Source organism: Mus caroli, chromosome 2 (assembly GCF_900094665.2).
Source record: "Mus caroli chromosome 2, CAROLI_EIJ_v1.1, whole genome shotgun sequence".
Taxonomy (NCBI): domain Eukaryota; kingdom Metazoa; phylum Chordata; class Mammalia; order Rodentia; family Muridae; genus Mus; species Mus caroli.
Window position 1 is genome coordinate 71923884 of NC_034571.1, and position 27581 is coordinate 71951464.

A 27581-nucleotide genomic window follows, 5' to 3' on the forward strand; every position below is an offset into this window, starting at 1 on the left:
GTCCTAGCCAGAGCAATTCGACAACAAAAGGAGATCAAGGGGATACAAATTGGAAAGGAAGAAGTCAAAATATCACTTTTTGCAGATGATATGATAGTACATATTCTACTTTTGACCAAAGGATATGTCTATTATTTGGCTAAATTCATAAAAGCCATATTACAATGTAGTATATTTCGTTGAGCTCCTTTGGTTTTGCTTATGTTTTTCGGTCTTTAATATATATCATATATATATGATATATATATTAAATATATATATATCATATGTCAAATGCTTTCATCATCATCTGAGTAGATAGTGCTCCCCACACTTCCAACACATGGAAATTAGTATGTAATAAGCTTGGAAAATACTGCCTTTAAAAAAAAAAGTTGTAATTGAGTGCCAATCAATGAATGTGGCTATTAAGATTATAAAAGCTGCTTATTTGACTTTACGTTTATGAATCCAAAATAAGTAACAAGATTGGCCTTCAATCCAAGACTAACCAATCTTTACCTGATCTGGGTAGTATGAGTATTATATTGGACCTACACTATCCCTCTAAGGTCCATGGACAAAAAGCACTGTTCTGATAGAGCAGCTACTATATGCCTGGGACTGCTCCAAGGACTGGACATATAAAAACTGATTTCGTCATCCTAATAAGACTCCCGGCAATTACTGTTATTATATACATTTTTAGAGATAATAGAATTTCAGAGAATTTAAATAATGGCTCGGTTACTCAGTTGATAAATGGTGGAGCCATAATTTAAACCCATCCAGCAGTCTAGCCCGAGGATGTGTGTTCTTATGAGCATGAAGAATAGTTTTTATTAATTGCTCTTGCTGCTGCATTGCACTTAGCAAGAGAAAAATGCACCATGGACTGTTTTAAGAGCACAAGTCCAAACTTCATATTTAAGGCAATAACCATCTTACTCATCAGTGAGTTATATTTAAGCACTGTTTATTCTTATACAATAATTATATTAGCTTTGGTTCAGGACAGTTAGGAATGGAATACAAATGAAAGATCCATCATCTTCTCCATGAATGTATATTCTTACTAGGCCTATAGGGCATTTAACAATGTATACCATCAGGGGTCCCCAGTGTGTGTAGTTTTACTAACACAACCTGGGGAAGGAATTCATGTAAGTGTAACTGAATAGGGAAAGCAAAGAATCTAGTGTGTGTTACATGTTTGTGCATGCTATTGCATTTTGGTTTTAGAATAACTCTCTGACTTTGTGTTATTCTCAGTTTAAAGATACGGTTCCACAATGAAATACTACTATATACATTTACTGGAGAGACCAGAATCCAAAACACTGATAGAATCCACTGTAGGCAGAGAAACGGAATCCAGCAATCTTATTCATTGCTGGCAAAATACATAGCTAACTTTGGATGACAGTAAACATATTCTAAGCACACTGTCCAACACCTGTTCCTTGTTATTTACTCAAATGAACTGAAAACTAACTTGACACTAAAACCTATACATGGCTGTTGATTCACATGTGCCAAAACCTGGAAGCAACTAAAATGTTCTTTAGCAAGTGAATGGATGGCTCAACAGTTGTATATGCAGACAATGGGGTGTTAGTCAGCCCTAGACAGACATCAGCTATCAAGCCATGCAAAGACAGAGAAGAAACTTAATTGCTTATTACTGGGTGAAAGGTAAGTTAGCGTGAAAAGCTACATAATGTATGATTTCAACCAGACCATCTAGGTAAAAGAGCTCAGTGCTCACAGCTGGGGAGGGAGGGATAAACTGGCAGAGCACAGAGGACATGAGGGGCAGTCGGGTTATTCTGCATCATATTATAACGACAGACATCAACCATTATACATCTGTCCACATTCACGCAATATGCAACACTGAGACTGAACCTCAGTGAATATAGTACCCTAGATGATAATGATGTCTTAATGTTTGAACATCAGTGGTACTAAAGTCCTCTTCAGGTAGACGCTGCTGATAATATGGTTGCTGGGGTGGGATGTATAGAAAATCTCTACCTTCTGCTCAATTACGCTGTCAACTGAAAACTTCTCTAAAAGATGAAGGGTGTCTTTTCAAATCCATTCTCCAAAAGAAGGGAGGGAGGGAGGGAGGCAGCAGAGGGGAGGGAGCAGAGGGGAGGGAGGAAGAGGAGGGGAGGGAAACCTACAATACCTGACTCTAGCTATCACCAAACATCTCAGTTTCTCAAGGTTGTCAAGATAACTCCATTTTCCTTCAGTATGCAGTTGAGCTAGTATATTTTCATTTAGAATTTTCTGAACTGTGATTTTTTTTCTTATACTGCAGGAATTGAAGTGGCTGATTAGTTTAGCAGCAATGAAGTGGGAAGGCTAAATTACCATCTCAAAAATAAGAAATAAGTAAAGCCTACTAGAGCTAAGTTTCCATTAGTGGAGCAATTGTTCTTGTTTAGCAAAATCCGCTTAGATGAGCCTTTTCTTTGGAGAGGAAGGGTCCCCGTTCCAAATGAGTGACAACCTCCTGTCCAGGAGAATGAAAGAAGTTTTGAGTCTGTCTCGGAAACCTCAGAGTCAGGGGTTTGAACTGTGAACCTAAGAAGAAAAAGATCACTGAGAGATTCTTTTAAGAAGACAGTCACTCTGGGAACATGGTGGCAGGTCATAGTTAAGAGAGAACTAGATGCCAGAGAGGATAAACTGGGAAAGGGGAAGCAGGAAGGGGGCAGGAAGGGCATGAGCTGTAATGGACCTGCTTGTGACAGGGAAGACAAAGAACTCAGGAACGTTTGTTTAATGAACAGCTTTGAGTGAATGCTTATGTTTGTACACCACCATCATCAGTGAAAGCCAACTGCACCGTATGGCCGTACCCTGACTAACACATGTGTGAAGGTGGGGTAGGGGATAAAGATGGAGGAAAAGAGGAGCAGGCAAAAGAGCATCAGTAGCAGGCAAGAACCAGCAGGAGATGCTGGAAGAGGTAGCTTACAGAGAGGGTGAGCCTATAAGAGAAGGTAACAGAACACAAGTAGAATATGTGGCTGGATGGTGTGTCCTGGGTCTCCAGCCTATGGCAGCTTCTGCAAGAGGCTTATCTGATTAATGGGGCAATGCCAACACTCATATCCCATTGGATTTTCAAAGAGAATCTGTCATTGTTCACTTATTTTATGACCTTCTCATCATACGGTCTAGTAGTTCTCAAGTGACACTGATTTTGCATGCTAGGATACACCTTACAAATTCTGGTGACATTTTAGATGTCCTGAGAGTATTCTACTCACAGTAGGGTGGTATACCTCAGAGATTCTACTTCCTAGTGTTCACCAGACACTCTCCTCCAGAGCGAGAGCGACCTACCACCAAATCGTGCAAAGACTAAGAAATACAACAAAAGAAAACTCATAAAGGAAAATGACCCTGACTTTTGTTGTGTGTAACTGCAACACTTGTAATAGGGAACAGCACATAGTAGGTACTTCATAAGTAAAATCTAAATGCTAGGCATTAAATATTCATTTTTTTAGCCTGAAAAAAGAACCAACTTCTCCTGGTCACACATATCCTTCCAGCTTTACGTCTGACTTCTAGTTTGCATCATAGAAATAGAAAACATATGCACCCTGACCAGGAGTGCAGCCTCCTGATGATTTCCTGCCACTGAATCTACACACCTGTGAGCAAGGGATTGGTGCAAACAGAAATGCTGCAGCAAATACATCAACCATTAGATCAGGGCCTTTGGTCACTATAACTTTGAAGCGATTGTGGTATACCTACAGTCTGAACTCTACTGAATCTGCAAACCCACAGAGTCCAAAACTCCTATAACCACAAACCTCCAATGTTCTACTGTTTTCCACTGGAATGTGACCAGTCTTGCAGGAAAGCTATCTATTTTCCAGTTACAGATTGTTTTAAATGGCATCAGTAGCAATCTAGCACAAGTTGGCACATCTTTCTGATTCCCAGGAAACCATAATTCACATTTCAGAATTAAAAAAAAAAAAGCCCCAAAGCAATGATCTGGAGGGGAGACTGCAAATACAATGATGGGATACATATTTTCAAATGTTCACCTAGGCATTCTTCCATTTGCAGTGTTAACACGAAAAGGAAAGGGAGATGGGAATCTTCATTTTCATATGCTTACTTACTTGGGAAAGAAAGCTACATAGTAGCTAAGAGAAAATGCTTTGGGGCTAGCCATTGCCATATTCAACCATGGCAATTATGATACCATTTCATCACCAGGCCATACAATAACCAACTGGCCAAGACCGAGACTTCACCTGATGTCCACTTATGTTACCTGGTTTTCTTGTTGGTCCCACAGACACAGTTGCAGAACCTGAGACAATTCCTGCCGCTGCTGCTGCAAGTACTTGTCGAGCTGCCTTCTCCTGTCTTGCAGAAGTTCAAGGAGGCTGTCAATCTTCAGACAGCTGCTCTGAGCTCCCTGGATCAGCTCAGAATTCATAGTAGATCCTTCACACTTGAATTTTTCTATGAAGTCAGTCAGTTGTTGACTTTTGTTTAAAAGGACTAGCGATCTTTCTAAGAGTTCTAGAAGGAAATTAGGAAGAAATGTAGTAAGGAACCTCTGTGCAGTTTGTGCATTCTTCACTATATGTATATAACATACTAATGATATGCGGCATTGCAAAGAATTTAAATGTATAAACATGTTAAATGCTTTGCAATTTCTGGTTTTTTTTTTTTTAATCCCGTGTGATCAAACACATGTTCCTGTCAAATGGATCACCAGTTAACAACGTCTATTGTATTGTATACTATAGAATGGGGGGTTAAATCCTAAGAACTGAAGAATCACCTGGGGGAGAGAGCATTGAGGGGTAGGCAGGATTGAGACCAGTGCTTTGAAAATCTACACATCAGCATCAATTGGAGAAACATCCTAGAGTATGTCCACTATTTACAAGCCAGGGGTAGGAATTCTCTGACCCATGCCTTCCCTTATCTTACCATCCATCGATTCTATTTTATACTCTCATCCCACTTTGCATACGTCTGCTTCTCTTCATCTCATGATGCAAAGTGTTGCCTGCTGCCTGGATTTGTGCAACCCTCTCTTGACTGCATCCTCTCTCTAACCCACTCCCCCATTCTTCACACTTAACCCACAGAGATCTTTTTATACATGCTTTGTGTTTGGTAAGCGGTATTTCTATCAACCCTTCCTGAAGGGAGGAGGAAGGCTCCTGAGACTCAGGAAACTGAAATACTTATGAGGTTCAGGAACTTCACTAAACTTACAAGACCCAAGAGCTCTAAAGTTATAAGATCCACAACATTCCCAGGGGTGGGGGAGGCTTACATGAGCTGTAAATATTTATTAGGAAAGAGTCTTTTCAGTAAATTGGTCTGCAAATTCAGCAGGAAGCTTCGGGAACACAGCTTTTACAAGTCATCACCCTGGTGAGGTGGCTCCCCTTGACACGCTGCTGGTTCTGAGTCAGCCATGCTCCCATAAGTTAGCCCAGCAGACTTATCATTTCACCAAGGTCAATGTATGAATGGTTTTTTTTAGCCTATCTTTCGTGCCCTGTCTAAGATAAACAGGCATTTGTCCGGGGAGACATATATAGACTTTCTCTCTCTCCCTCTTTCTCCTTCTCCATCTTCTTCTACCTATTTCTATCTCCATCCTCCATTCCTCTCTTCCCTTTTTATGCCAACCTCCAACTTTTCCTCTCTTCCTCTTTCAACTACAGCTTTAGTGCCTTAAAGTGGAAGGCCATATCCCTTAAAGTAGATTATTACATCTGGCACAACCTAACTTCTAGCTTCCTTTTCCAAAAGGCTCCATCTCGCCTCTGTAAATTCTTCACACATTTCTACTTCCCCCTACCTCTATATTCTCCCCTATTTCCTCTGTCAAGAATGCCATTCACCTCAACTCCCTTCCTCTCCACCTCTCTTCTATGCATATTCAGGCCTGACAGTTGTCAGTTCCTCAAAGGATAAACTGAAACAAATACTCCTATTAACCGTTTCCATAGCACAACATTACTTTTATTCATAGCTCTTGTCTTGGCGGCAAGATTATATATGGCTATTCAGCTTATAACTGCCCTTGCCCCTGCCCTAGTGCACTATGATGACAGGACCATGGGTTCGTCACCAAGAACTGTTTCAGAAACATTCTTCTAGGTCATTAAATTCAAAACAGAAGATGGGAAACTAATCAGGAAACCATTTTCTAGAAAAAGACTAGAAAGGCAATGTTAGCTCAAAAGGAGAAAAGATGGGTGAGGCCACGTTAGTCTTCTGTAATCTAAAGCATTGTACCCTGGTGGAACATTTTCGAACAATCCAAAAGGCAGAAACATCAACCCAGTCATCCTGTTCTGACCTACGCAATGGAGTACAGCGGTCACACAAGTGAAGCTAAATGAAGTAAAGGGACAGTTGGAGGTAGGTGTCACCATAGCTCCCAGTTATATTTTATCATCAGGATAATACACTTTTATACAACTCAACTGCTCAATAACTCAGAAATTTATTAGAACTGCTAACTCACACTTTATTCCCGTAAATTTAATGATGATGATAGATACAAAGCCCTTGCCTAGCAATCAGAAATTTTATGCATTAATGTGCACTTCAAATTATATCATCTTAATCACATCCCACTGAACCGGCTGATTAGTCTAAATCCCATCTTATAAAAACAAAGCTCTTGAAGCCACCATTGGGCATTATTCATTAGGACCGAATTCTTTTGATCACTGCCCCCTACAATCTTTCAAATATCACACAGAGAGGCTTAAAAATATCCCAAAATTCATGCCACCAAAGACAAAGCATGCTTCCTGTGTTCAGCTAGCATTTCATCTATCTTGTCAACCCACGATGCGGCTCAGTAGACTCTCAAAGATTACACTGAAAAGGAAGGCCTGGTTCCATTGCCAGCTGAATACCAGGACATCATAGCCTCAGGCTTCCAAATAAAAACAGGGTGCATCTGATTCAGCTGGCTCCCTTGTGTACAGACCCTGTTAAACCTGGAGATGCTAGCAAATGTAGAAAAAGGAATATTAAATTGTCTCCTCTTCCAGCAGCAAATGTTTACTGGAAAGTCCCTACTTCCATGGGGTAACATTACTTCGCTTCCATGAGTAAAGTTGTTGTGTGATAATCACATTGGCTGGGTGAGATTGACTTGAGACCATAGAACCCATCTTGGTCACTGGATCTGAGTCTCTTCCAGCCTCCTACCAGGAATGTTAAGTGATTCAGCTTAGCCTCAGGGGACCCAGTGAGATAACTGCTGCTTGTGTCAAAACAGCCAGCTGATGCTTTAGTGCTGAGTCTACTGTTACTGTTTATATCTCACAGTGACAGGTGTGACAGAGAAATCACCAGAAAAACACATCTATGCATTTGGCAGGCTGCCATAAAAATTTACACTGGAAAGACAGAGTTATTAATCACCTTATTTTGAAAAATTTGTAGCAAGCAATTAATAATGAAGAACTATTTTATAGAGTGTTGGAGAGTTATAGAGTGTATGTGTATGTGCATGTGTGTGTGCACATGTGTGCATGTGTGAGTGCATTGTGTCTTTAAAAATTCACTTTATTGCTTTGCTCCTTTTCCATCATTGCCAAACGTTTTGGAGATCAAATCCAGTTAAAAGTGACAAATATCAACTACATGGAGTCTTTGTAAAAGTCAAAATAAAATGAAACAAACACTAACAATATAAAAATTTGTGATAAATCTATGACGGTCTTTCCCTCAGGCCCAGTAACAGATTATAAAATACATTTCAAAGCAGGAAAAAAACTTTCCCCCAACCATTTATCTGCATGACTTTCATAGGTGACACCTCCTCTATCAGTCCTGGCCAGCCCCAGATTCTTGTGGCGAAGACCTGACATATAAACTATGCTTCAACAATAAAATCATTACTACTAGATACTCTGAGAGACTTGAAAATACTCTGCCTAATGTTTTCTTGAATTTTCATCCTCATTCTTTTTTATTGAAATGATGAAAGGGGAATTATTCTTATGGTTGATGTTTATCTACCCTTCGATGGAACATTTAAGAGATGCAGCACCTTGACAGATGCTGGGGATGGAGGGCCACATCAGCCTCTGTCCTTATGGCTGAAGCTCTAGAACACCCAGGGAAGAACTTTCCACAGGCCCTCTCTACCTTCCCTGGGGTCACCTCTCACTAACGCTTTCTTTCAGAAGGTAGCCAAAAGCAAAGTTCTGTTTATCCTTTCTTGAAGCAACCTAAAGTATCACAGTAGGAGAACTCCAAGCGCGGCCTCTCTATGAGAATCACATGTTAACATTGTTTTTTTTTTTTTAAATCTGCAAAAGCTAATATGAAAGGAGGAAACCCCTATTCCTTGCCTTTGGCATGTCGGTCATGAAGCAGAAGAAGTGACTGTAAGGCTTCGGCGCTCTCAAACTCATGAGGATTCTGCAGAAAAGCTTCAGCTTGGTCTATTTTTATAGCGAACTATGAGAAAACACAAGGAAAGGCATGAGCATGATTTTTAAAACCAACAGAATACTTTATTATACTTACAGATTTTTCTCATACACTAATGACCTTGCTGACTCAATATGAGAGAGAAGGGGGGTATAGGGAGGGAGGAAGGGAGAGGAGAGGAGGGGAGGGGGAAGGGCTGTGTGAAGATGCATGCTAGTGTGCTCTAATCTAGGATATTGTGCGTGTGTTTACATGGACTGAATTTGCAGAATGTCATTGTTTCTCCTCCATTTTTTTCTTTTGTAACCAGAAATACATTATATATGCTAAAATAAACCACCTCCAAATATCTTGTAAGTTTTTCAGCTAAAATTATCTTACATAGATATTATATAGGGAAGAGCTTATACAGGGAAGGTTATATAGAAAAGTTTGTATCTTCCCTACAGCCATAAATTCAGTAACCATCAATATTCTAAAATAGTTCTCAAAAAATAGCCAGAAAACTTGCTGACAAAAATCAACAAAAAGTTGACTCACAAGTAATCTATAAAATCAAAGTAAATTAACTTGGGATCTCAGAGAAAATCTACTTAGCTATTGTGACTTTTTCCTCTGTGTGTTTAAGCTTATATATAAACTGTAAATGTTTCTAAATGACAGTCTAGTGTTCATGAAGAAAACACACATGCACATGAACACACACACACACACACAGACACACATGTAAAGGGGGAAGAGAAGGAGGTCTGAAACAAGTTAATCAATTTAAAACTAAATTAAATATAAAAATATGTAATAAACTTTAAACTAAAATAAATTAGTTAATTTGGTAAGAAGGAGTGAAACTGGGGATGGGAGAGAAGCAGCAAGCTTTAACCTTTGAAGCTGTAACTGGCAAACTCATTTGAAGTTGTGTCAACAGTACACAACTTATGCCTTATTTGGATAAATAGAATGAGACTGGCTAAATCTCAAGTAAAACCTGGAACATTTCTGCACTTCAAGGAGAGTGTATAACACACAAATGGTGACCAATATGATCAATTTCATTTGTTAAGATTTTTCTTAAGTAAATTTGGATGGAAAGTTACTTGGAGAGATAATCTTAAACATAAATTTTAGGTGAGGCAAAGTATAGTTAAATATTCTATTACTGTATTTACATGCAGTTAGTATGTTTTTACACTAAAGCTCAGTAGAGGTTATCATAATTCATAAAGAGCCTGGTAAAATGTCCTCCTTTAGATTTGGTTTAGAACAAAACAATGAAGACAAAGTATTCATGAGAAACACAAAGAAGCCTCCCACGGCACTAGACTTCCTGTTTTGCTTTCTTTAAAGTATTGCCTTTGAACTTGGTGATACTTAATATTTTATGAAACAAGCTGACTAAGAGGATGTATCATATTTTGATTACCACAACAGCTTGCAGAAAATGCAGTTCTAAGTGGTATGGAATGGCGAGAGGGCCTGGTGGGCCTGCCCCTTTGCAAAGCACCATTGTAAGAAAAGCTAATGGCCACTGGCCACTGTCACTCAGGTGTATTGTTCCCAGACATAGCAGTGTTTGAGATGACCCCCATCTGACAGTTAAGCTTGTAAGTCAGACATCCTATAATAGCCACCACAGCCCATCATAACCTCTCTTACAATTCTGAAGAACTCTGCTGTGGTTATACTTACAGGGGACCACAGGCACATGAACTTCGCATCTCTCATTCGCCCAGTTTCTATAACTGATTTTTAAAGACATTATTCCAAGAGAATCTTCCAAAGAGGAACCCCTGAGGCTATTTGTTGTCTTCCAGTAGGACATTACGGAGAGCTTATGGCCATGGTATAGTTTATATCTCTATGCCAGATTCTTTACTCGAGATTGTTAAATCGGAAACAATGGTCTAAAAATTCCTTGATCTCCTATTAACTCTCATCTTGTGGATTTTTCCATCTCTTTCTGAAGCTTGTCCGGAATAGGAATGACAACGGGAACTCAAACAAGAGTTAAAATTAATTTCAATCACCTCTTTTGATCATTGGTGAAAACTGCTTTGCCACAGAGAAGCTGCACGCAGATTATATAGGACTCTGCCCTCCACTTAGTATGAGCAGTTTATAGAATGGGAAGCCAGATAATACAGACATATTTAGTTAGTTCCCTAGACCCAATAAAAGTTCACTTGAGTGGATGGATAATAGTGCCCAGTTGATCTGGCTCGATTTAGTGTTTCCTTCTACTCCTTACAATATCTGGAAGTTATCTTCCACATCACAGAGAAAATTAGCTATCATTAACGCTAAACCGCAGCGAGAAACAAATATTGAGCCTGATGTTAGGAAAAGATAATTTGCTGTTCTCAAGAGTGCTGAGCTTCAAAGACGGTGACATTTATTCCCCTCCCACTAAGATGGAATGAATCGGCTAGGGCTGTAATTTGGCTTCTGTGGGTATACTTCAGCTGGCTTATTTCTTCTTTCAAGAAAGGAGATCATCTATTGAATTTCCCCTGAAGATGGTCTATAAAATGAGCAGAGCGTTGGCCTGGAGCTGTGGTGTGTGAATCCTAAAAGCTACAGTAAGGGGTTTGTTCCTCTTCGAAATCAGTTCATGGAGCATGAGATCGTCCACCTCAAGTTTTATGTTCTGTGACTAATTTCCTTACCTTTGTAATTCCGGACTTAACTCCTGAGTTTCCCTCCTAAGAACATCTTGATTTTCAGTTAGTGTTTAATCGTACCGAGGTAGCAGCTGCATATCAGCAGGAGCCTGCCGCCACTGACAGGGGTGTTAAAAATGTGAAATTTCCAATAATTGTCTTGCACAAAATACATATCTTAAGGGGGGGGAGTCTCACATTTTTAATTGATAACCTCCACAAAGAAAAATGTAACACACACACACACACACGAAAGATTACAGAGGGGTTCAGTGGCCATTCATCAATGTTGGAACACAGTTCAGGAATAAAGTTGTATGAGGAGAATTCTGAGTGCTTCTGAGAAAACAAGAGTCTTGTGGCCTCAGTTTCTTCAAAACACAGAACTGTTCTTAGAATGTGTTTTCGAGCTCCTGCCAGGTGTAGCAGGATTTACTTCGGCGGTTGTTATTCATGTGCCTCTGAAAACCATGTCTTCACAGTGTGCAGCTCGTCCTTGTCATTAGATACCTTGCACAAGTGATGCCTCTTAACCTAACCTCCCACATATAACTTGTCAGGTGCTCTGAGTCAGGTTGGCTATTGCATGAGATTTAGTCCACCTGCTTTTTTACGGCCTGCTCCCCCAGGTTCACGCAGCCAACTAGAGTCATAAACAATTGGAAGTTTGGGGCCTTTTTCTTCCTTTCCTTGTATTTTAATGGGCTTAAACTATAGAACAGCACTCAGATTCCTCAGGAAAATCCTCTAAGATGCTGTATTTACAAATCAAACGTTCTATGGAATATTGTGTAATTCTTTTTATCCTCTGACTTTTAGCCAATAAAATTCCCCACATGAGCATTCCCCAATAATTGTATAGTGAGAGCAATTAGATTCTAGTCTATATTACTATCTTCTAAAGAAGGAACTAGATCAAAGTGACATATGTAAAAGTTCCGCATTTACTTAACTATCTATATGACTGATGGTCTATATTTAAAGCATTATTTTTATTTATACATTATATATTATACTATATATATACAATACATGCATGTGTATATTATACAATATATATACAATACAAAATGTATTGTATATATCTCCTTTATCCTGCCATTTTGAACATGTATACAACATTTGTTTTAGGACGTCAAACATTTTTGCGCATGCTAGTTGTCTGCACTGTTACAGAGTAGCAAGTGCTTTCAGAAACACGCACCTCCAAAGCACTTTGAAAGAACTCGGACGTCAGCCCAAGGAGCTCCCTTCTTCTTTCAAGCATGGAGACCAGGGTTGCCCATGCCTCACCCAGCGTCTGGGCCATGGCGTCATACACCTGACTTTGAGCCTTGTTTGCTTCAGCTGTCCGGTCTGCTTCCCGTAAGAGTTCCCACACACGATCTTCCAAGGCCTAAGTCCAGGAAAACAGAAAATGGAAATCAGTTGCCATCCAGTGTAAAAATAAAGGACCACGTTTTAAGCACAGATACCTGACACTGTATGTGATCCAGGAAGGTCTAGTAGATAATTGATAATTTAGAAATACAAATCATATTTGATGAGAAGGGTCGTTATTCCCTCCTGCTTCCAAGTTTCTGTCCTTCTACCTGCAAACTCTATAAATCTTATTTTTTTTTCCTGATCTTTAAATCCTTCTGAAAATCTTCACCAAAACTTGATTCAACAACTTCCTCACACTCAGAATACCTGGATCTCCTTATTCCGTCTTTTCCAGGTCTACCACGAACTGGCCAACTCAGAGCAGCCGCTCACAGGAGACAACCTTCCGTTCCCGCCTCTTCTTTCCCAGCTCCCTTCCATCCCATTCCTAGTCAGTTGCATAGCCTACTTCCTCTGAAGCCTGTCCTTCCCTGCTTCCACCTCAGGCCTCGGTTTTCCCCCTTGTTTGTCCTCATGCTTCTGCTACAGATTAAATGCAGTCACAGCACAGCAAATCACACCTTGGGACATGATTTTACTTCTACTCTGGCGTTCTCTTCTCTACAGATAATCATCCGTAACTCTGCCCAGACTTCCCTCCCCTGTAGTCACATATCTCTCCTTATTCCACCCATGGCTTGCTTGCCCAAACAGTTTCCTCCCATTGGTCAAGACACTGGGGTTGTGATCTTCCCAGACCCTCAACTGTCTCTCTTGAATGAATTTCCGGCCTTAACCTTTAAAACTACTTTCAGGTAGATACCAACTACAACTGTTTCTTCTGATATACAAGTAACATACAGATATTCTTCATCTTACAACAGTGTTATACTAGTAACCAGAATCTGAGAGAACACCACTGCATATCATCAGTACTAAGCAGACAGTGAGCTATAATAAAAAATGAACACATAAACGTGGGAGAGAGAGAAATGGGAGGAGATATGGCCAAATACACTGAAATTATATATGACATTCCCAAGAATAATGTTAAAGGGAAAAATTTAAGATTTACTTCTATGTCCTTAAACATTGTAAAATCGAAAGTTCAGTGTCCACAAATAAAGTTCTATTGGAATGCAGCCATGATGATTTCTGAATTTATGGCTGTTTTCATGTCACAAAAGTAGAGTTTAGATAATTACAATTCAAAGGGTAAGATCATCAACAAAGCCTAAAATAGTCTCCATTTAACTCTTAAACAGAACAAAACATACTCTATGACCTTTAGCTGAAAAGAAATAGTAGGAAAATATTCTTTTAGTGCCAAATACAACATCACATGCAAGGCTATGATTTACTACTACTCTTATATTGTTAAACTCCAAATCTGGTTTCCATCTTTACTGTAAAGTGTTGGGTTGAGTTAATTCTAATAATCCCCTCTCCCTCTAACTCCTTGCTCCTTGTCTATAAATCTGAGAACTGCTCTTATTTTCACAAACTAAATTCTTATCAGTGGGTAGGTTTGGTGGGCCATCGGCATCCCAAGGCCCTTGATATCGCTGCTAACCTGTTCTCCAGAAGACTTGCACCAACCAATGACAATATATTTCAATTTGCTTCTTACTCACCCGCAGGGTCTACCAACTAACAGAATGGGGACTTTTGGTTTTGTGCAACACCTAGCACGTGCCACAGTGTGAAAGTCTCAGAACACATACAAAGGCCAGGCTGAGCTGTGGGACCATCCATGCAGCCTATCTCCATACTGTAGAGCAATCCAGTTTTTCAATCTGGAGAACTCGTGAACTCAGACAGAGGTTGTGGACCCTCAGTATAAGAAACCACTTGTCAGAAAGTCAGGCTTTGCTGCTCCACTGTAAAAGTGAAGCACAGATGCAAGTGGAAGCATTGAATCATAACAGCCTAGAGCATCTTATGATAAGCATCACAAAGGTGAAATTATCGTAGGACCCCGTGGATCTTCTGAGATTACATCTGTGGATTCTCAGGGATCTAGGAAGCACAGCTTGAGAACAATGGAGTAGAAGAATTATCACAAGAGGAGTGGGGTGGGGTGCTGACAACGTTAACAGGCATCATATTAGATGTTAAGGATCTTTGCCAAGAAACCATTCAGCCCTCCAGGCTTGTGGTCACTGTTGGAAAGTAAGAGGAGGTAGCTTCATAGAGTTGAACTGATTGGATAAAGACATCAGAAAGCCTCTGAGGAAATAGGAGAGACTGAAAGGAAAAAAAGAGCTAGGAAGAGACAGGACAGGTTAGAATTGGATGAAAGAAGGCTGAGAAAGATGGAGTAAAGGATGCAGTGAAGCTGGGAAGCACCACAGACACATTGCGAAGGTACATCTCATATCCACACAGCTTGATGATCTACTTCCTGAGGAATCACAACAGACAGGAAGTCTACTGCTACGTTAGTAAATGGTGAGATAATTTGATTGGTGTGTTCGTTCAGTATAGAAAATAGCATAAAGATCTTTTTTCCTCAGCACATAATACTACATGAAATAGCCCTGATATCTCCACCTTTCTATTTTAAAATTCATTATGAATTCATTTTTTTCCTTATGATGTGCAGAAAAAAATTTCATGTGAAAATTTTGAGATAATCATATTTCTCATGTATGAAGATAGTCTTTTTTTTTTTGAACAACAACAACAAAAATCACACAGACTTAGTTATCTCTCCAGAGACAGAGAACATTTTTCCTTTGGTCACAGTGAGAAGCAATAATATGTCAAACCTCCTTTTGATTTATGGCAGGCATTCGACATAACACAATGACTCAGAGTTAGACTTTGGGCTAGGAATGTAGCTAAGTGGTAGAGCATACACAAGATTTTAAGTTTGATTCCCAGTGCTACAAAGCAGCACCAAGGCCCACAGGCTGACTCTGCCACTTAGTAACCCTGAACATTTTATAAACCAGCTTTTCTCAGCATGTCTCAACCTCAGACAAAAAATATTGATCTTATAAAGTTATGAAGACTAAATGAGTGATCTATGTGAGTCCCTATGGTAGCACCTGACAGATATTAACAGTCAACAGATGTCAGATGGTGTTTTAATTTCCTCTATATTCATATATACTTTCTCATTAATATTAATTATTAGTATTATTCACTTATAAAACCACTGAATGGAAGACATACTGTGATCTAGTAAGGACGAATTAAATACTACTATACTCAAATAGGAAACAAAAGGCTACTTATGATCTGAAGGGCTGATAATGAATACCCATAAGTGATTTCAGAAATGATATACATAAGACAATTGAATATATAAGACAATTTACTTTGAGTCTAAACATCAATGATTGACTTTTTTAAAATGTGCACCAAAATACATTTTTGAAATTTTTTTTCAAAATATGATTTAATCATCTACTTTGTTCTTTAATTTTTCACTAATTTTCTACAATAAGATGATTATTTTTTGTATAAATACAAATGTATTCTCTATGGTGATCTGGTTATTTCATGTATGAAAATAATTCTATAACATATTTTCATATGAACAGTAAAACACTTATTATGTAAAAGTAAAATGTACAAATGTAGCCAAGGACAAGGAGTTGTGCAAAGTTTAAATCATCAGCTTTGGATTTCATGGTAATTCTAACAGTAGCATCAAATTTGGATGGCAAGTTTTGGAGATCTTTGTGTGGGAATACAGAATGCATTTGGGACATGTGGGTCACCTGGATTAGGGTGACATGCACAAATTCCTTTTTATCAATCTCTAGGGCCTCCCTTACCAATGAAGATGGACAGGGAAAAGCAGATGCATGCTGTAATTATTTCTGACACAAATTTCTCAATTTTTGCAACCATCTTTTGCCAGTTCTTCTCAATGCCAGCAATCTCCCTAGTAAGTCTGTTTAGCATCCCACCATACCCTGTGTGTAAATGAGCACATTGAGACATGCTAGCCCTTTGCTTATAGGTGAATCTCTGTGTTTGAGTTAATAGGTGTTCCAGCTTACTGTCTCTCTGACTCTAGCTCTACTGCCAAGTCTATTTGTTATCAATCAAAACATGTCAGGGGCAGGATGAGGATGCCATCTGAATTTGCTATTTTTGGAATAGCAAAAAAAAATTATAATAATCTATGGATAGTGATTTTCTGGAGTTTCTTGCAACCACATCTTATATTTTCTGTCAAGTGATTCAAAACACCTCCTAAGTAGAGAAAATGATCTAAGAACACAGACACAAATAAAACCCCTCCTGCCCTTAAAACCCTTTTTGACTTGAGAGTTTTCAAATTCTCAGACTAATTTGGGATCTTAGAAATGTTCTATTCAAACATAGTTGGAAATGTCTGTGGTCTTCTCACCCACATACGATTAACCAATGGTGATTACATTATTCTTTTTTAAAAGTAAATGGATTTAATCTATTTCCATAAGGGCTTATCCACAGGTGATCTTGTGAACATAACTTGAACAATCATTTCAGTGAATATAAGAAGGATAGAGAAATCTCAATGCAGCAAATTAATATTATTAAATGACCAAAAAAAAAAAAAACAATTCAGGAATAAAAGACAGAGCAAGCTAAACCCCAAATAGGATATGTCAGGGGTCTGCATTTGTAGTCTACTCATGTAAAAATAACAAAAAAGTAATGGGGCAATGAAAATACTTATTGCACGCACAGTAAAGAGCCTCTGTCACTGTAAGTAACAAATAACAGTCCAAGCAGTGAGGGGGTTTGTGTTTCACCACCCCAGCCTCCTTCAAGTCTGTGTATATTCCCTAACACGGCAGAAGCCGGCTCTCACCAGTCAGGAGGGAGAAGCCACATTGGATGGCTCTCCAGGCATAGGCTAGCCCATACAGCCATTCCTGAAACCTCCCTCTTAGGCTGTGAGCTGGAGAGAGGGACCTGGACCTGAAATAATGCTCATACCTCCTCCCCTCCCCCTCCTCTAAAAATATCTTACCTGGAATTTCCCACAGAGCTCCTTGAACATAGGTCAATTGTTCAACAGAGATAATATTGCTTAATATATTACAAATAGGAATTTGTTGTTCACATCTTCTAGAGAGAGAGGGAAGGAGGGCGGTGAAGTAAATAAGCTAAATTAACATTCTGTGGGGGGTTTTGTTCAACGGTCTCTCATTGCTGAATAAAACATTGATAGATGGGAAACAAAATTTCATTTGAAAGTATCCAAAGAGTGTTTCAATACATCACTGCAGAAGACACTGTCAGGGAGGGGTGTCAGCAGCCACCCACAATTTTGACTTGGTGGCTTCTATAGTCTTGTCTAATTCTGTGGCTCATAGCCACAGATCCATTCATTTAGAGTCCTTGCTTGCTGGGTACATTTGCAAGGCACAAAGACCAGAGGAATCTACCTTTGTACGTGGAATATTTCCCACAAGGAAAGTTAAAGTTAGATCTTATGTTAGTTAGATCTATAATATCCATTATTTTACTAAAAGGCCAGACAACAGCCATTGTTCATACTATTGGAGAAATGCATTTTTCCTCATGCTTGAGGCCTATTCAGGCAATTATTTACTTTGCCTTTGATTTTTTTTCTTCCTTCCTTAGACATACAAACGTGACTGGGGAATCAAACCATTATAGAAAGGGTGCTCTACTTATCTTCTCTTCTCCCTCTGTCTTTGTCAGGGTTTCTATTCCTGCACAAACATCATGACCAAGAAGCAAGTTGGGGAGGAAGGGGTTTATTCAGCTTACACTTCCATACTGCTGTTCATCACCAAGGAAGTCAGGACTGGAACTCAGGCAGGTCAGGAAGCAGGAGCTGATGCAAAGGCCATGGAGGGATGTTCTTTACTGGCTTGCTTCCTCTGGCTTGCTCAGCCTGCTCTCTTATAGAACCCCAGGACTACCAGCCCAAAGATGGTCCCACCCACAAGGGGCCTTTCCCTCTTGATCACTAATTGAGTAAATGCCTTACAGTTGGATCTCATGGAGGCATTTCCCCAACTGAAGCTCCTTTCTTTGTGATAACTCCAGCCTGTGTCAAGTTGACACAAAACTAGCCAGTACACCCTCCTTCCTCGTTCCCCCTCTTCCTCTTTCTCCTCTCTCCCTGCCCCCCATCATTTGTTTTGACAAAAAAAAATCCTTTTCTTCCCTGTCAACAGAACGGAACCCTCTTGTATGTGAAGAGCACAGGAGAGATGATGAAGGCCACCCCTCACCTTCGCCCATTGGCAGGAGGAGCCAATGGCATTGGCCTAGCGTCTACAACTTGCTGACTGAGCTACATGTAAGTCAACTGGCTCATGGATTAAAACATAATTGAGTCAGAAAGTCTAATTCCACAGAGCCTTTTCTGCCAAGGTTATTTGCAACAGTCAGTTCACATGCCACTGAATTGACATGGTGACCGTCCTACTAGCCATGAGCAGAGCTTATCTGGAAGTCAGAGATGTAGAGCCCTGACAACAGCACACATCCACAGTGTCTATATAAGACTTGTACTTTAAGATATTTGAGGATCAAAACAAAGCAAAAGCAAGCAAGTTTAAGGGGAAAAAAAAAACCCTGATTTTAAAAAGTCTAACAAGAATCTTGCTTTGACACCTCTAATGAGATATGAACTAAGGATATGCAATTGTACCATCTCTTCTTCTGCCAACTCAAAAAGAGAAAATATTTTAAGTCATTTATTTCCAAACATATTTAAGGCAAATATCATGAAATAAATGTCAGGTTGAGCCTGCAGTGATTGTACTTATCTTCGTTGTTTAATTCAGGGCTGGTTAACTGCAATCGCTATCTGTGCCTGCTGTCACTTAGATTATCTGTCCTAGCCACACAGCAGTGATAAATGACAAAGAGGCGTACCAGGGAATATGTTTCCTGAATTTAAGCTATAAGCTCTGAGCATGTCAGTGCTACAGGATGACTAATGCCATCCTCTGTATTCTTTTATCGTCTTTAGGCAGATATTCCCACACAGTGGCCAGGCCCCAAATCAAACTCTCAAGTTAACAGACCTGCTTAAGTCTGAGCAAACAGTTGAGGTGTTTGTTGTAGGCTGTCTGTATAACATTTGAGGTGTAGGCTGTCTGTATAACACTTTAACATGTCAGCATATCTAGACTGCTTGGATAACCCAAAGCACACAACTACACTGTTGTTTATCTCATTTGCTAACATCGGAGTGAAGCAATGCCTATTCCATTCAGCTGTCAAACCTCTTTACTGCCATCCCTCCAGCATGTACCTCACATTTTGCAGCTTCCCAAGGGCACAAGTGACCTATGACACTACATCTTGAACATCATAGGCTGACATGATAAACGTGTTCATAGTATTTGGGTTTGTTGACTATTTCTGAGTCCTCTGTCTGGGTCTCTACTGCTGAGCCCTTCCTGTTCTAATTCTACAGCTCTGTGTTCTCCAAATCAGGCAGTAACTAGGTGTACCCACACCCCTATGAGAGAGATTCTAGAAAAGGAAGATTCCCAGGTCCCAGATTTTCGAAGATCACAACTGGGAATCCCAGCTGGGTCAACATCCTCCTTTGACTATGACTGATGGCTATGTGCTGGAGGCATCATCTATTTACTGACTCTTCTGGAGACAGAACATAGGGCTGGACAGGAGGGGTAACCATGAGTATTCTCAAATGCAGTTGATTAACTTCAACAATAATGAAACCCTCTTATATCACTAGCAGACAAGATGTTGAATGAACCCAACACAAAGAAATGATAGCAGCTTGAGTGGTTGAAGCATCAGTTGCACTAATCTGATTATTGTGCACTATAATACGGATGCAAGTGCTACCTGTGCCCTGTGAATACACACAACGACCAGGTGTTAATTAAAAGTATGTACTTTAAAACTTCCTCTTGCAACCTTAGCAACCTTGATCTAGACTGCTAAAGAAGAAGACTTCTGTCTTAAAGATCTTCTTTTCTTTAGTTCTTGACATGACAAGTGGCACAATGTAAATGGGTGCCACTGAAATTGCAAACAAACAAAGAAATAAACAAAACAAAACAAAAATACCCCTATTACGAAAAGAGAAAGAAAATAGGACGCCAATTCATAAGTAAGCCATTAGGACATTTAAAAGTCCATGAGTTCCCAAAACTACATCTAGCTGCAGACCTATCATGGCGCCTGTAATTGTTTTATCTTGCTAGGTTTGGTTGATTGTTGCTCTTTGTTGGTTTCTTCTTCTTCTTCTTCTTCTTCTTCTTCTTCTTCTTCTTCTTCTTCTTCTTCTTCCTCTTCCTCTTCCTCTTCCTCTTCCTCTTCCTCTTCCTCTTCCTCTTCCTCCTCCTCCTCCTCCTCCTCCTCCTCCTCCTCCTCCTTCTCCTTCTTCTTTTTCCTAACGTGCTACATGAGGTCATCAATAAAGTTCTGGTGACAGAATGCAATGAGGTCACTCCCTTGCCTCACACGAGTCAGTGATTCTTCATCATCCACAAGATAAGCTGAGGAGGAACGTCCTTTCCTTGGCGCACCTAGGCTTCCTGCTAGGATCACAGCTTCCTCTCGCACAGCCCTAGCTACCTTCTCTACCTTAAGCTTTCTGCAGAGTGCTCAGTGGAAGCAAGGCCTGTCCTGTTCCCTCTGGGCACCATGTCAGACAGTAGAATCTTTCACCTTCAACAAATGGCTGCTGTGAATGATAAGCAGCCAAACAAAGAAAGATCAGGGTTTTGAAATTTATATTTTGAGAAGATAGGTCATTTCAGTTTCTTTCAGTTAATAATTCCTCAAAAGTGAATCTTTAAAATCAAAAATATGGGTTATGGAGATGACACAGTGGGTAAGATACCAAAGCCCTTGCAAACTTCTTAGACTTGTTTAAAGGCCTCTCCTTCTGTAGCTTGAAACTTACTTTTAAACTGTACATTCCTCTTCTAAACATAATATATGCAAATTCTCCTATTTTAGAGGCATGATAAGGAGAAGGAGTATATGGGGTAATATTAATAACTAGTAAATCTAGATGAAGACTTTCTACAGACTTGAAGTCACCATTGTGTACTGACAATTGCACTGATCAGATCTAACCCTGACCCTCTTGCAGGGTTACCCCTTTAACCACTAGAGAACCAGCAAGTGAGAGAAATTTCTTGGCATCTTTTGATCACTGGACAGGAATTGGCTTACTTCCTACTCCAATGTTTGTGAAATTTTATTCAGTGGAAACAGATGGAATTCTGACTCAAGCCAGAAGGAAAGGTCTAGCCTCATGGTGGAGGGTTAAATGTAGAATAGACAGGGCTTCCAAATCTGCTGATACCCCATCTTTCTAAAATGTACAAGGTGCTAGACATGGGTTAGTGGGTTAGTCCTTGGAAGCTCTGAGGGGTCTGATTAGTTGATATTGTTGCTCTTCCTATGGGGCTGCAATTCCCTTCAGCTCCTTCAGTTCTTCCCCTAACTCTTCCTTAGGCGTCCCTGGGCTCAGTCCATGGTTGGCTGTGAGTATCTGCATCTATCTTAGTCAGGTACTGGCAGAGTCTCTCGGAAGACAGTGTTCATGTCCGCAAGCATTTCTCAGCATCAGCAATACTGTTGGGGTTTGATGTCTGTGGATGGGATGGATCCCAAGGTGGGGCAGTCTCTAGATGGTCTTTCCTTTAGTCTCTGCTCCCTTTTTTGTCCCTGTGTTGCCTTTAGACAGGAGCAATTCTGGGTTAAAGATTTTGAGATGGGGGGGATGCCTCCATCCCTCAACTGAAAAGCTTCTGTAAGGCAGTGGACACTGTCAATAAGACAAACGGCAACCTACAGATTGGAAAAGGATCTTTACCAATTCTACATCCTATAGAGGGCTAATATCCAAAATATACAAAGAACTCAAGAAGTTAGACTCCAGAGAACAAAATAATCAATTAAAAAATGGGGTACAGAGCTAAACAAAGAGTTGTCAACTGAAGAATCTAGAATGGCAGAGAAGCACCTAAAGAAATGTTTAACATCCTTAGTCATCAAGGAAATGCATTCATTTTTTGTTGTGAGGTGGGAGTAGACGTATGTATGACATGGTGTCTTTAGAGATCAGAGTCCAACTTTTGGGAAAGAGTCGGTTCCCTTCTTCCATAAAGTAGGTTTCAGGAATTGAACTCAGGTCATTAGTCTCACTTGTAAAAGCCTTCCCCCACTGAGCCATCTCACGGATCCCGAGCTTTTAAATAACTATGACTGAAGTAGGCACCTATCAGTAGCCGGCTAGTGGAATTTCTCTCAGCTCTTTCTGGATTTGTATATGAATATTTGACTCTCCTAAACAAGTAAATCATTTCACTCTAGGTGCATCTTTTGGCTGTGATACATACATAGAGCTGTGAGAGAGCCAGAACACCCCACTGTAAACTAGAGACATCCAAGTACTTCTACTTCCTGATCGTGGAGTCCCTTGCAAGCATATCATCTCTGTGTGGTCAACTGCCCCTCTGTCCCTTGGGAGTTATGTACCCTGGATGACCCCTCTGCAGTCTCCTCGGTGACCCTCTCAGGCACTCATTCCTTATGCCTGCTTTACTAAACAAACCCTTTTTTCATTTTGCTGTCACCTTTAAGTCAACGAAAGCAGCACTCAGGTTACACAAAATATCATACAGAAAAATTGGGCACTGCCTCAGGTGACAACACTGACTCCCTTCTGCTTTCAAAGTCCAAAGAAAAAATAACAAATTCTGTCCTTACTTTGAAAAAGAAGCCACAACATATTCTCAGTTATGAAAAATCCATTCTCAGGTTGAAGAAGCCCCAGGGCAGCCACCAAATGAAATACTCAGATTAATTGACAGCAGCAGTAATATGTTTTTTTTTAAGCTAGTTGTTTCACAAAGCAAATGGGGTGTCCGGTTTACAGCATAAGCAGACTTTGTGTTGACAATGAGCTATGGTGCTTTTAAGACGAGCAATCCATGAAAAATGAGTTGCCTCAGGACTCGGTCAAGGCCAGCTTAATTTAAGTTTTCCTTTCCCACTTGGCTGGCCATTAAACTCAGGCAAAGTATCTTGGAATTGGATCAGAGAAAAAGACATTCTGGCCAACATCATAAAGCTTGTTATTTAAAGAGATGCTAAAAGGAACTAGTTTCCCTTTAGGTTGCAGAAGCATGGAAAACCAAGGCTATTCTGCACTCCTCAAAAAATGTCCTCTGTCTTTTTAAGTGTGGCTTCGAAATAGTCAGCTTTAAGTAGAGCATATTTTATGGTCATTGTACCACCTGAGCTGCCATACAGAGCACAAAAAAGATTACAGACTTTCTTTTCAGTGGAGCATTAAATGGTGCCCTGAATAGCAATTTACTAAAAGACCAAATAGATGTGGCACATCTTGCATATGTTAGCCTGACAGGATCGTCTACCTGGAACAGAAACAGGCAGTCCTTTTGTTTATAGAAATTCACCTGAGTTTTACCATGGGAGCTGAAAGTAATTAGTTTAGGACCTTTGGAGGTAAAGAATAATGAACATTTTTGGAACAGTAAGTAGTTAAGTGTAATTATTTTTGTCAATCTCTTGCATGTAGCGTTGAGGATCCACTGGCTCTGCTGTTCTTTTTAACTAGAACATTCCTCGGGTTTGTTGTTGCTTATCTAAAAACCTGTTTGCCTCCAGTCTTAATGTCAATCCTGCCCCTCCATGAGGCCCTCTACTCACATCAGCCAAGAGCAATTCCTCTTTCCTGTGGACACCTTTGTCTTTTCCCACCCTCCTGTCTATAAACTATATAAACACTTGTGAGTGTCCACCTTATGCTTTCTGTAGAGTGCTTAGTGAAAACAGGGTCTTTCTTGCTCACTTTGTGCTCCTCATCAGACAGTACAATCTTTCAACTTCAAGGAAACAGCAGCTGCAAGTGGTAAGCAGCAGAACTGAGAAAATCTGGATAGGGTACTTCAAATTTTTCCATTTAATAATTCCTTAAGAGTGAATCTTTACAATAAAGATGTGGGCTGAGGAGATGGCATAGTGGGTATCTTCAGCAAGCATGAAGACCTGAGTTCTAATCCCCAGCACCTATACACGGACAGCCTGTGCCTATAAATCCAACAGGAGGGTATGGAGGCAAGTGGATCTGGAGAGCTTATTGGCCAGCCAGCCTATAAAATATTCCAGCTTCTGCTTCATTGAAAGACCCTGCCTTGTGGCAATAAGGCAGAGAGCTGGAGAGAACACCCAGCATCCTGCTCTGGCCTTGCTATGTGCACACATGTACAATCTCACATGTGTGCATCACACACACCTCCTCCCATTCACACACACACATAAAGAAAGAGAAAACTGTAGGCTTAGCTTCTATTCAATTATAAGCACCCAAAACCCACGTCCTCCTTTGGCTTACCATAGCTCCAGGTTCAGAGCACTGCTTTGCCTATCATCACTACCATTTAGTGACTTAAAGATAAAATTGTACCCATCAAGCCCATCTGACATTATATAACAAAGGTCTCACTTAAGCCAAATGCTTAATATAAACCCCAATAAAATATTTAACGAATGTCTCAAATATTTCTACCTAAATATCCTGAACATTTGATGGATCACCTAGTGATTCCAGAAGTCAATAAAACTATGCTCATGGCTTACACTGCCAATAAGCAAAGCATCTTTTATCTTAACCAAAGAAAATGACCCAGCAGTCTTTTCTTCATATATGCAGAAGACTAGTGATGTGAGTAAAGCATCTATTCTAAAGGCCCATCAGCTCGGAGACATCACTGTTGCACACAGAGACTGCTGCTCAGCACTGAATATTTCTATTTTTTGTGAAAGTAATTCCACTTTAACCATAGACTCTTCACTTCATATAGAAAAGTATTTAGCAGCACACAGGAAAGCAAAGTTACTGATAAGCTATTATGTACCATTTTTTTTCTTTCTATCCTCTTTACACCTTGCCTCATATCAAAAGTAGAATGAATCTTCTCCAGTAGGAGATCATACTTTCATAATCAATATTGATTATAATGGACACTCAAATAGATCAGGACAGCTCTCGATTGCTTCACAGCAATGTAAGGATGATTTGAATAGGTCTGATATGAGAAATGGCTTCATATTGACTAGCAATGAAGACATTCTTCCTCTCCCACTTAGAATCCAGAGTTCCTTAAATGGCAACTCCAAGCTGCAAATGCCAGTAGACATTCTCGTTCTCTTCAACCATCCAAGAAGCTTAAAAGCTCAAAGCTGAAGGCATCACTTTTATATAGTTGAGTTGCTGAGTTCTGTATCATTCTGTGATGGTCTCACACATGTACTCTCAATTATACCCCAGCCCCTAAGAACCTGCACACTAGCATATGCCATGCTAGTCCAGGCTTAGGGCAGACTTTCAGGTTGGAAAACAAGAAGTCCTTATCTCTCTTTCCACAGCATCAAGTGCTCTGTCTCCATATGATGAGACCTCTTTGTCCAGCTTGTTCAGGAAGCTCTGGGACAGAACATGATAGAAAGACCACGACAAACTAGGTTGAATTCTCAGATGACAGAAGCTAAGAAGCCCCTTAATATCTCTGAGATTTGGTTCCCTCCCCTGGAAAAGACCCCTGATCATATTGCTCTTTATTGTGTAACCAAAATGATAGAATGTTCAAGAAAGCAGTCTCAGCATTGACTCTGGCTGCTGCTTCTGTACTCTTTCCTCCTGTTTCGCTGGTAAGACTTCAGCGGGTACTGCCTGGGCATGTACAGTGTTTGCTTATAGATCAAGGTTTCGCTGCTTTCTGGCGGCAGCTGCAGAAGCTTTAACTGTTGTAGAATAAATAAGCAAATGCATGGTGGTTCAGGGCAGTGAGGAAGAGCCTGAGAGTCATGACAAATTCTTCCCACATGCTGGCAGATATTAGCAATGCTACTACAGAGAAGGCTTAAATTTGAGGACTTTATTTCTTTAAACATATACATTACTATCTCCACTATTTTAAAAGGAAGCCAGCTTTGGTTTAAAAAAAAAAATGACTTGAAGGTCACAGTGTTCCCACCCTGCCACAGAAGAGATACTAAAGGGATGCATGCATCCTTCCCTTCCACTATCACAATTCTGAAACAAAAGACCCCAAGGAATTAAAAGTTCCCCACAGGTCTCATGCTCTGGGAAGAAGAATCAAAAGAAGGGATTCCACCGAGTTCAGGAGACAATAGAGGTTGGCTGGACAGCCATAAGTCAATGATGGGCAGGACCAATGGTCATCCAGGCTGCTCAGGTATGCGCACCTCTTACCCTTTGTTCAAACCTACATCTTACGCCAGTGTCCCCAGAAGATAGACATGGGGGGGGGGTCATTCAACCCCTTGAATCACTTCTTTTCCCAGTCTTTGGCCTGTTGTGGATAGCCCTGGGGCTAATTATATTTGTTGTTAATTCCGTTATCCTGTGAGTGGTGGTGAACAAGGAATGAGTCAGCACTCAGGAAATTTCCTGTAAACCTGCTTCCCTCCTTAATTTGTAAAATAAAGGAGAGCTGATGATTGGGCAGACAAAAGGGAAGGTGGAGCAGAAAGGAGTGGGAGAAGAAGGAGAAAATGGAAGAAGGAGAGAATGCAGAGGAGGAGGAAGAAGAAGAAAAGTGGAGCAGAAAAGCACATGGCCCAGAGAAACCCAAAGTTCTAAGGGGTCTCATAAGCTGTGGAAGATGGTAGTGTAGTGGTAGATCTGCCCAGTCTAGGCACAGCATGAATTCATATTAACTGAGTTGTATTTTCATTGCCAGGGCATATTTGGGTTGGAGATTTACCACAACAATGACCACATTGGCTATATCACCTTTCTCTGGCTTTGGCCATTACATATGTTTTTAGTTTGGGTATGGTGGATCGTGGCTGAGCCTAGCTTGTTGGTGCTGCCAGGGTGAACAAGCTTTTTCCCTAAAATTTCTGGTAACAAGGGAGGCAGAATAAGAGGAGAGTGGGGAAAAGGCAACAGGAGTGTGTGTTCCTCTACTCAGAGTCCGAGTCCTTTCTTGATAATCGGAAAGAATGACTCTGATAGTGAAATGTGTGGCTCAGAATGAGCCTGGACAGAAACCCAGGAGGAGGTAAAAACCGGGGGGGGGGGGTGCGCGAACACCTCTCTAACTCACCCCAAATCACTCTGAG

The 27581-nt window shown here is 40.3% G+C and overlaps 1 protein-coding gene across 1 annotated transcript in view; it reads right to left on the reverse strand.

The window, feature by feature from the left end:
* Window positions 1-27581, reverse strand: part of Ccdc141 (coiled-coil domain containing 141) — a 164163-nt gene that overhangs the window by 113043 nt on the left and 23539 nt on the right. The window contains exons 4-6 of the mRNA XM_029474525.1: window positions 12319-12510; window positions 8376-8484; window positions 4295-4548 (exon numbers count right to left, since the gene is read on the reverse strand). Of these exons, the coding sequence (XP_029330385.1) occupies window positions 4295-4548; window positions 8376-8484; window positions 12319-12510 (555 nt within the window). The remainder of the gene's footprint in view (window positions 1-4294; window positions 4549-8375; window positions 8485-12318; window positions 12511-27581) is intronic.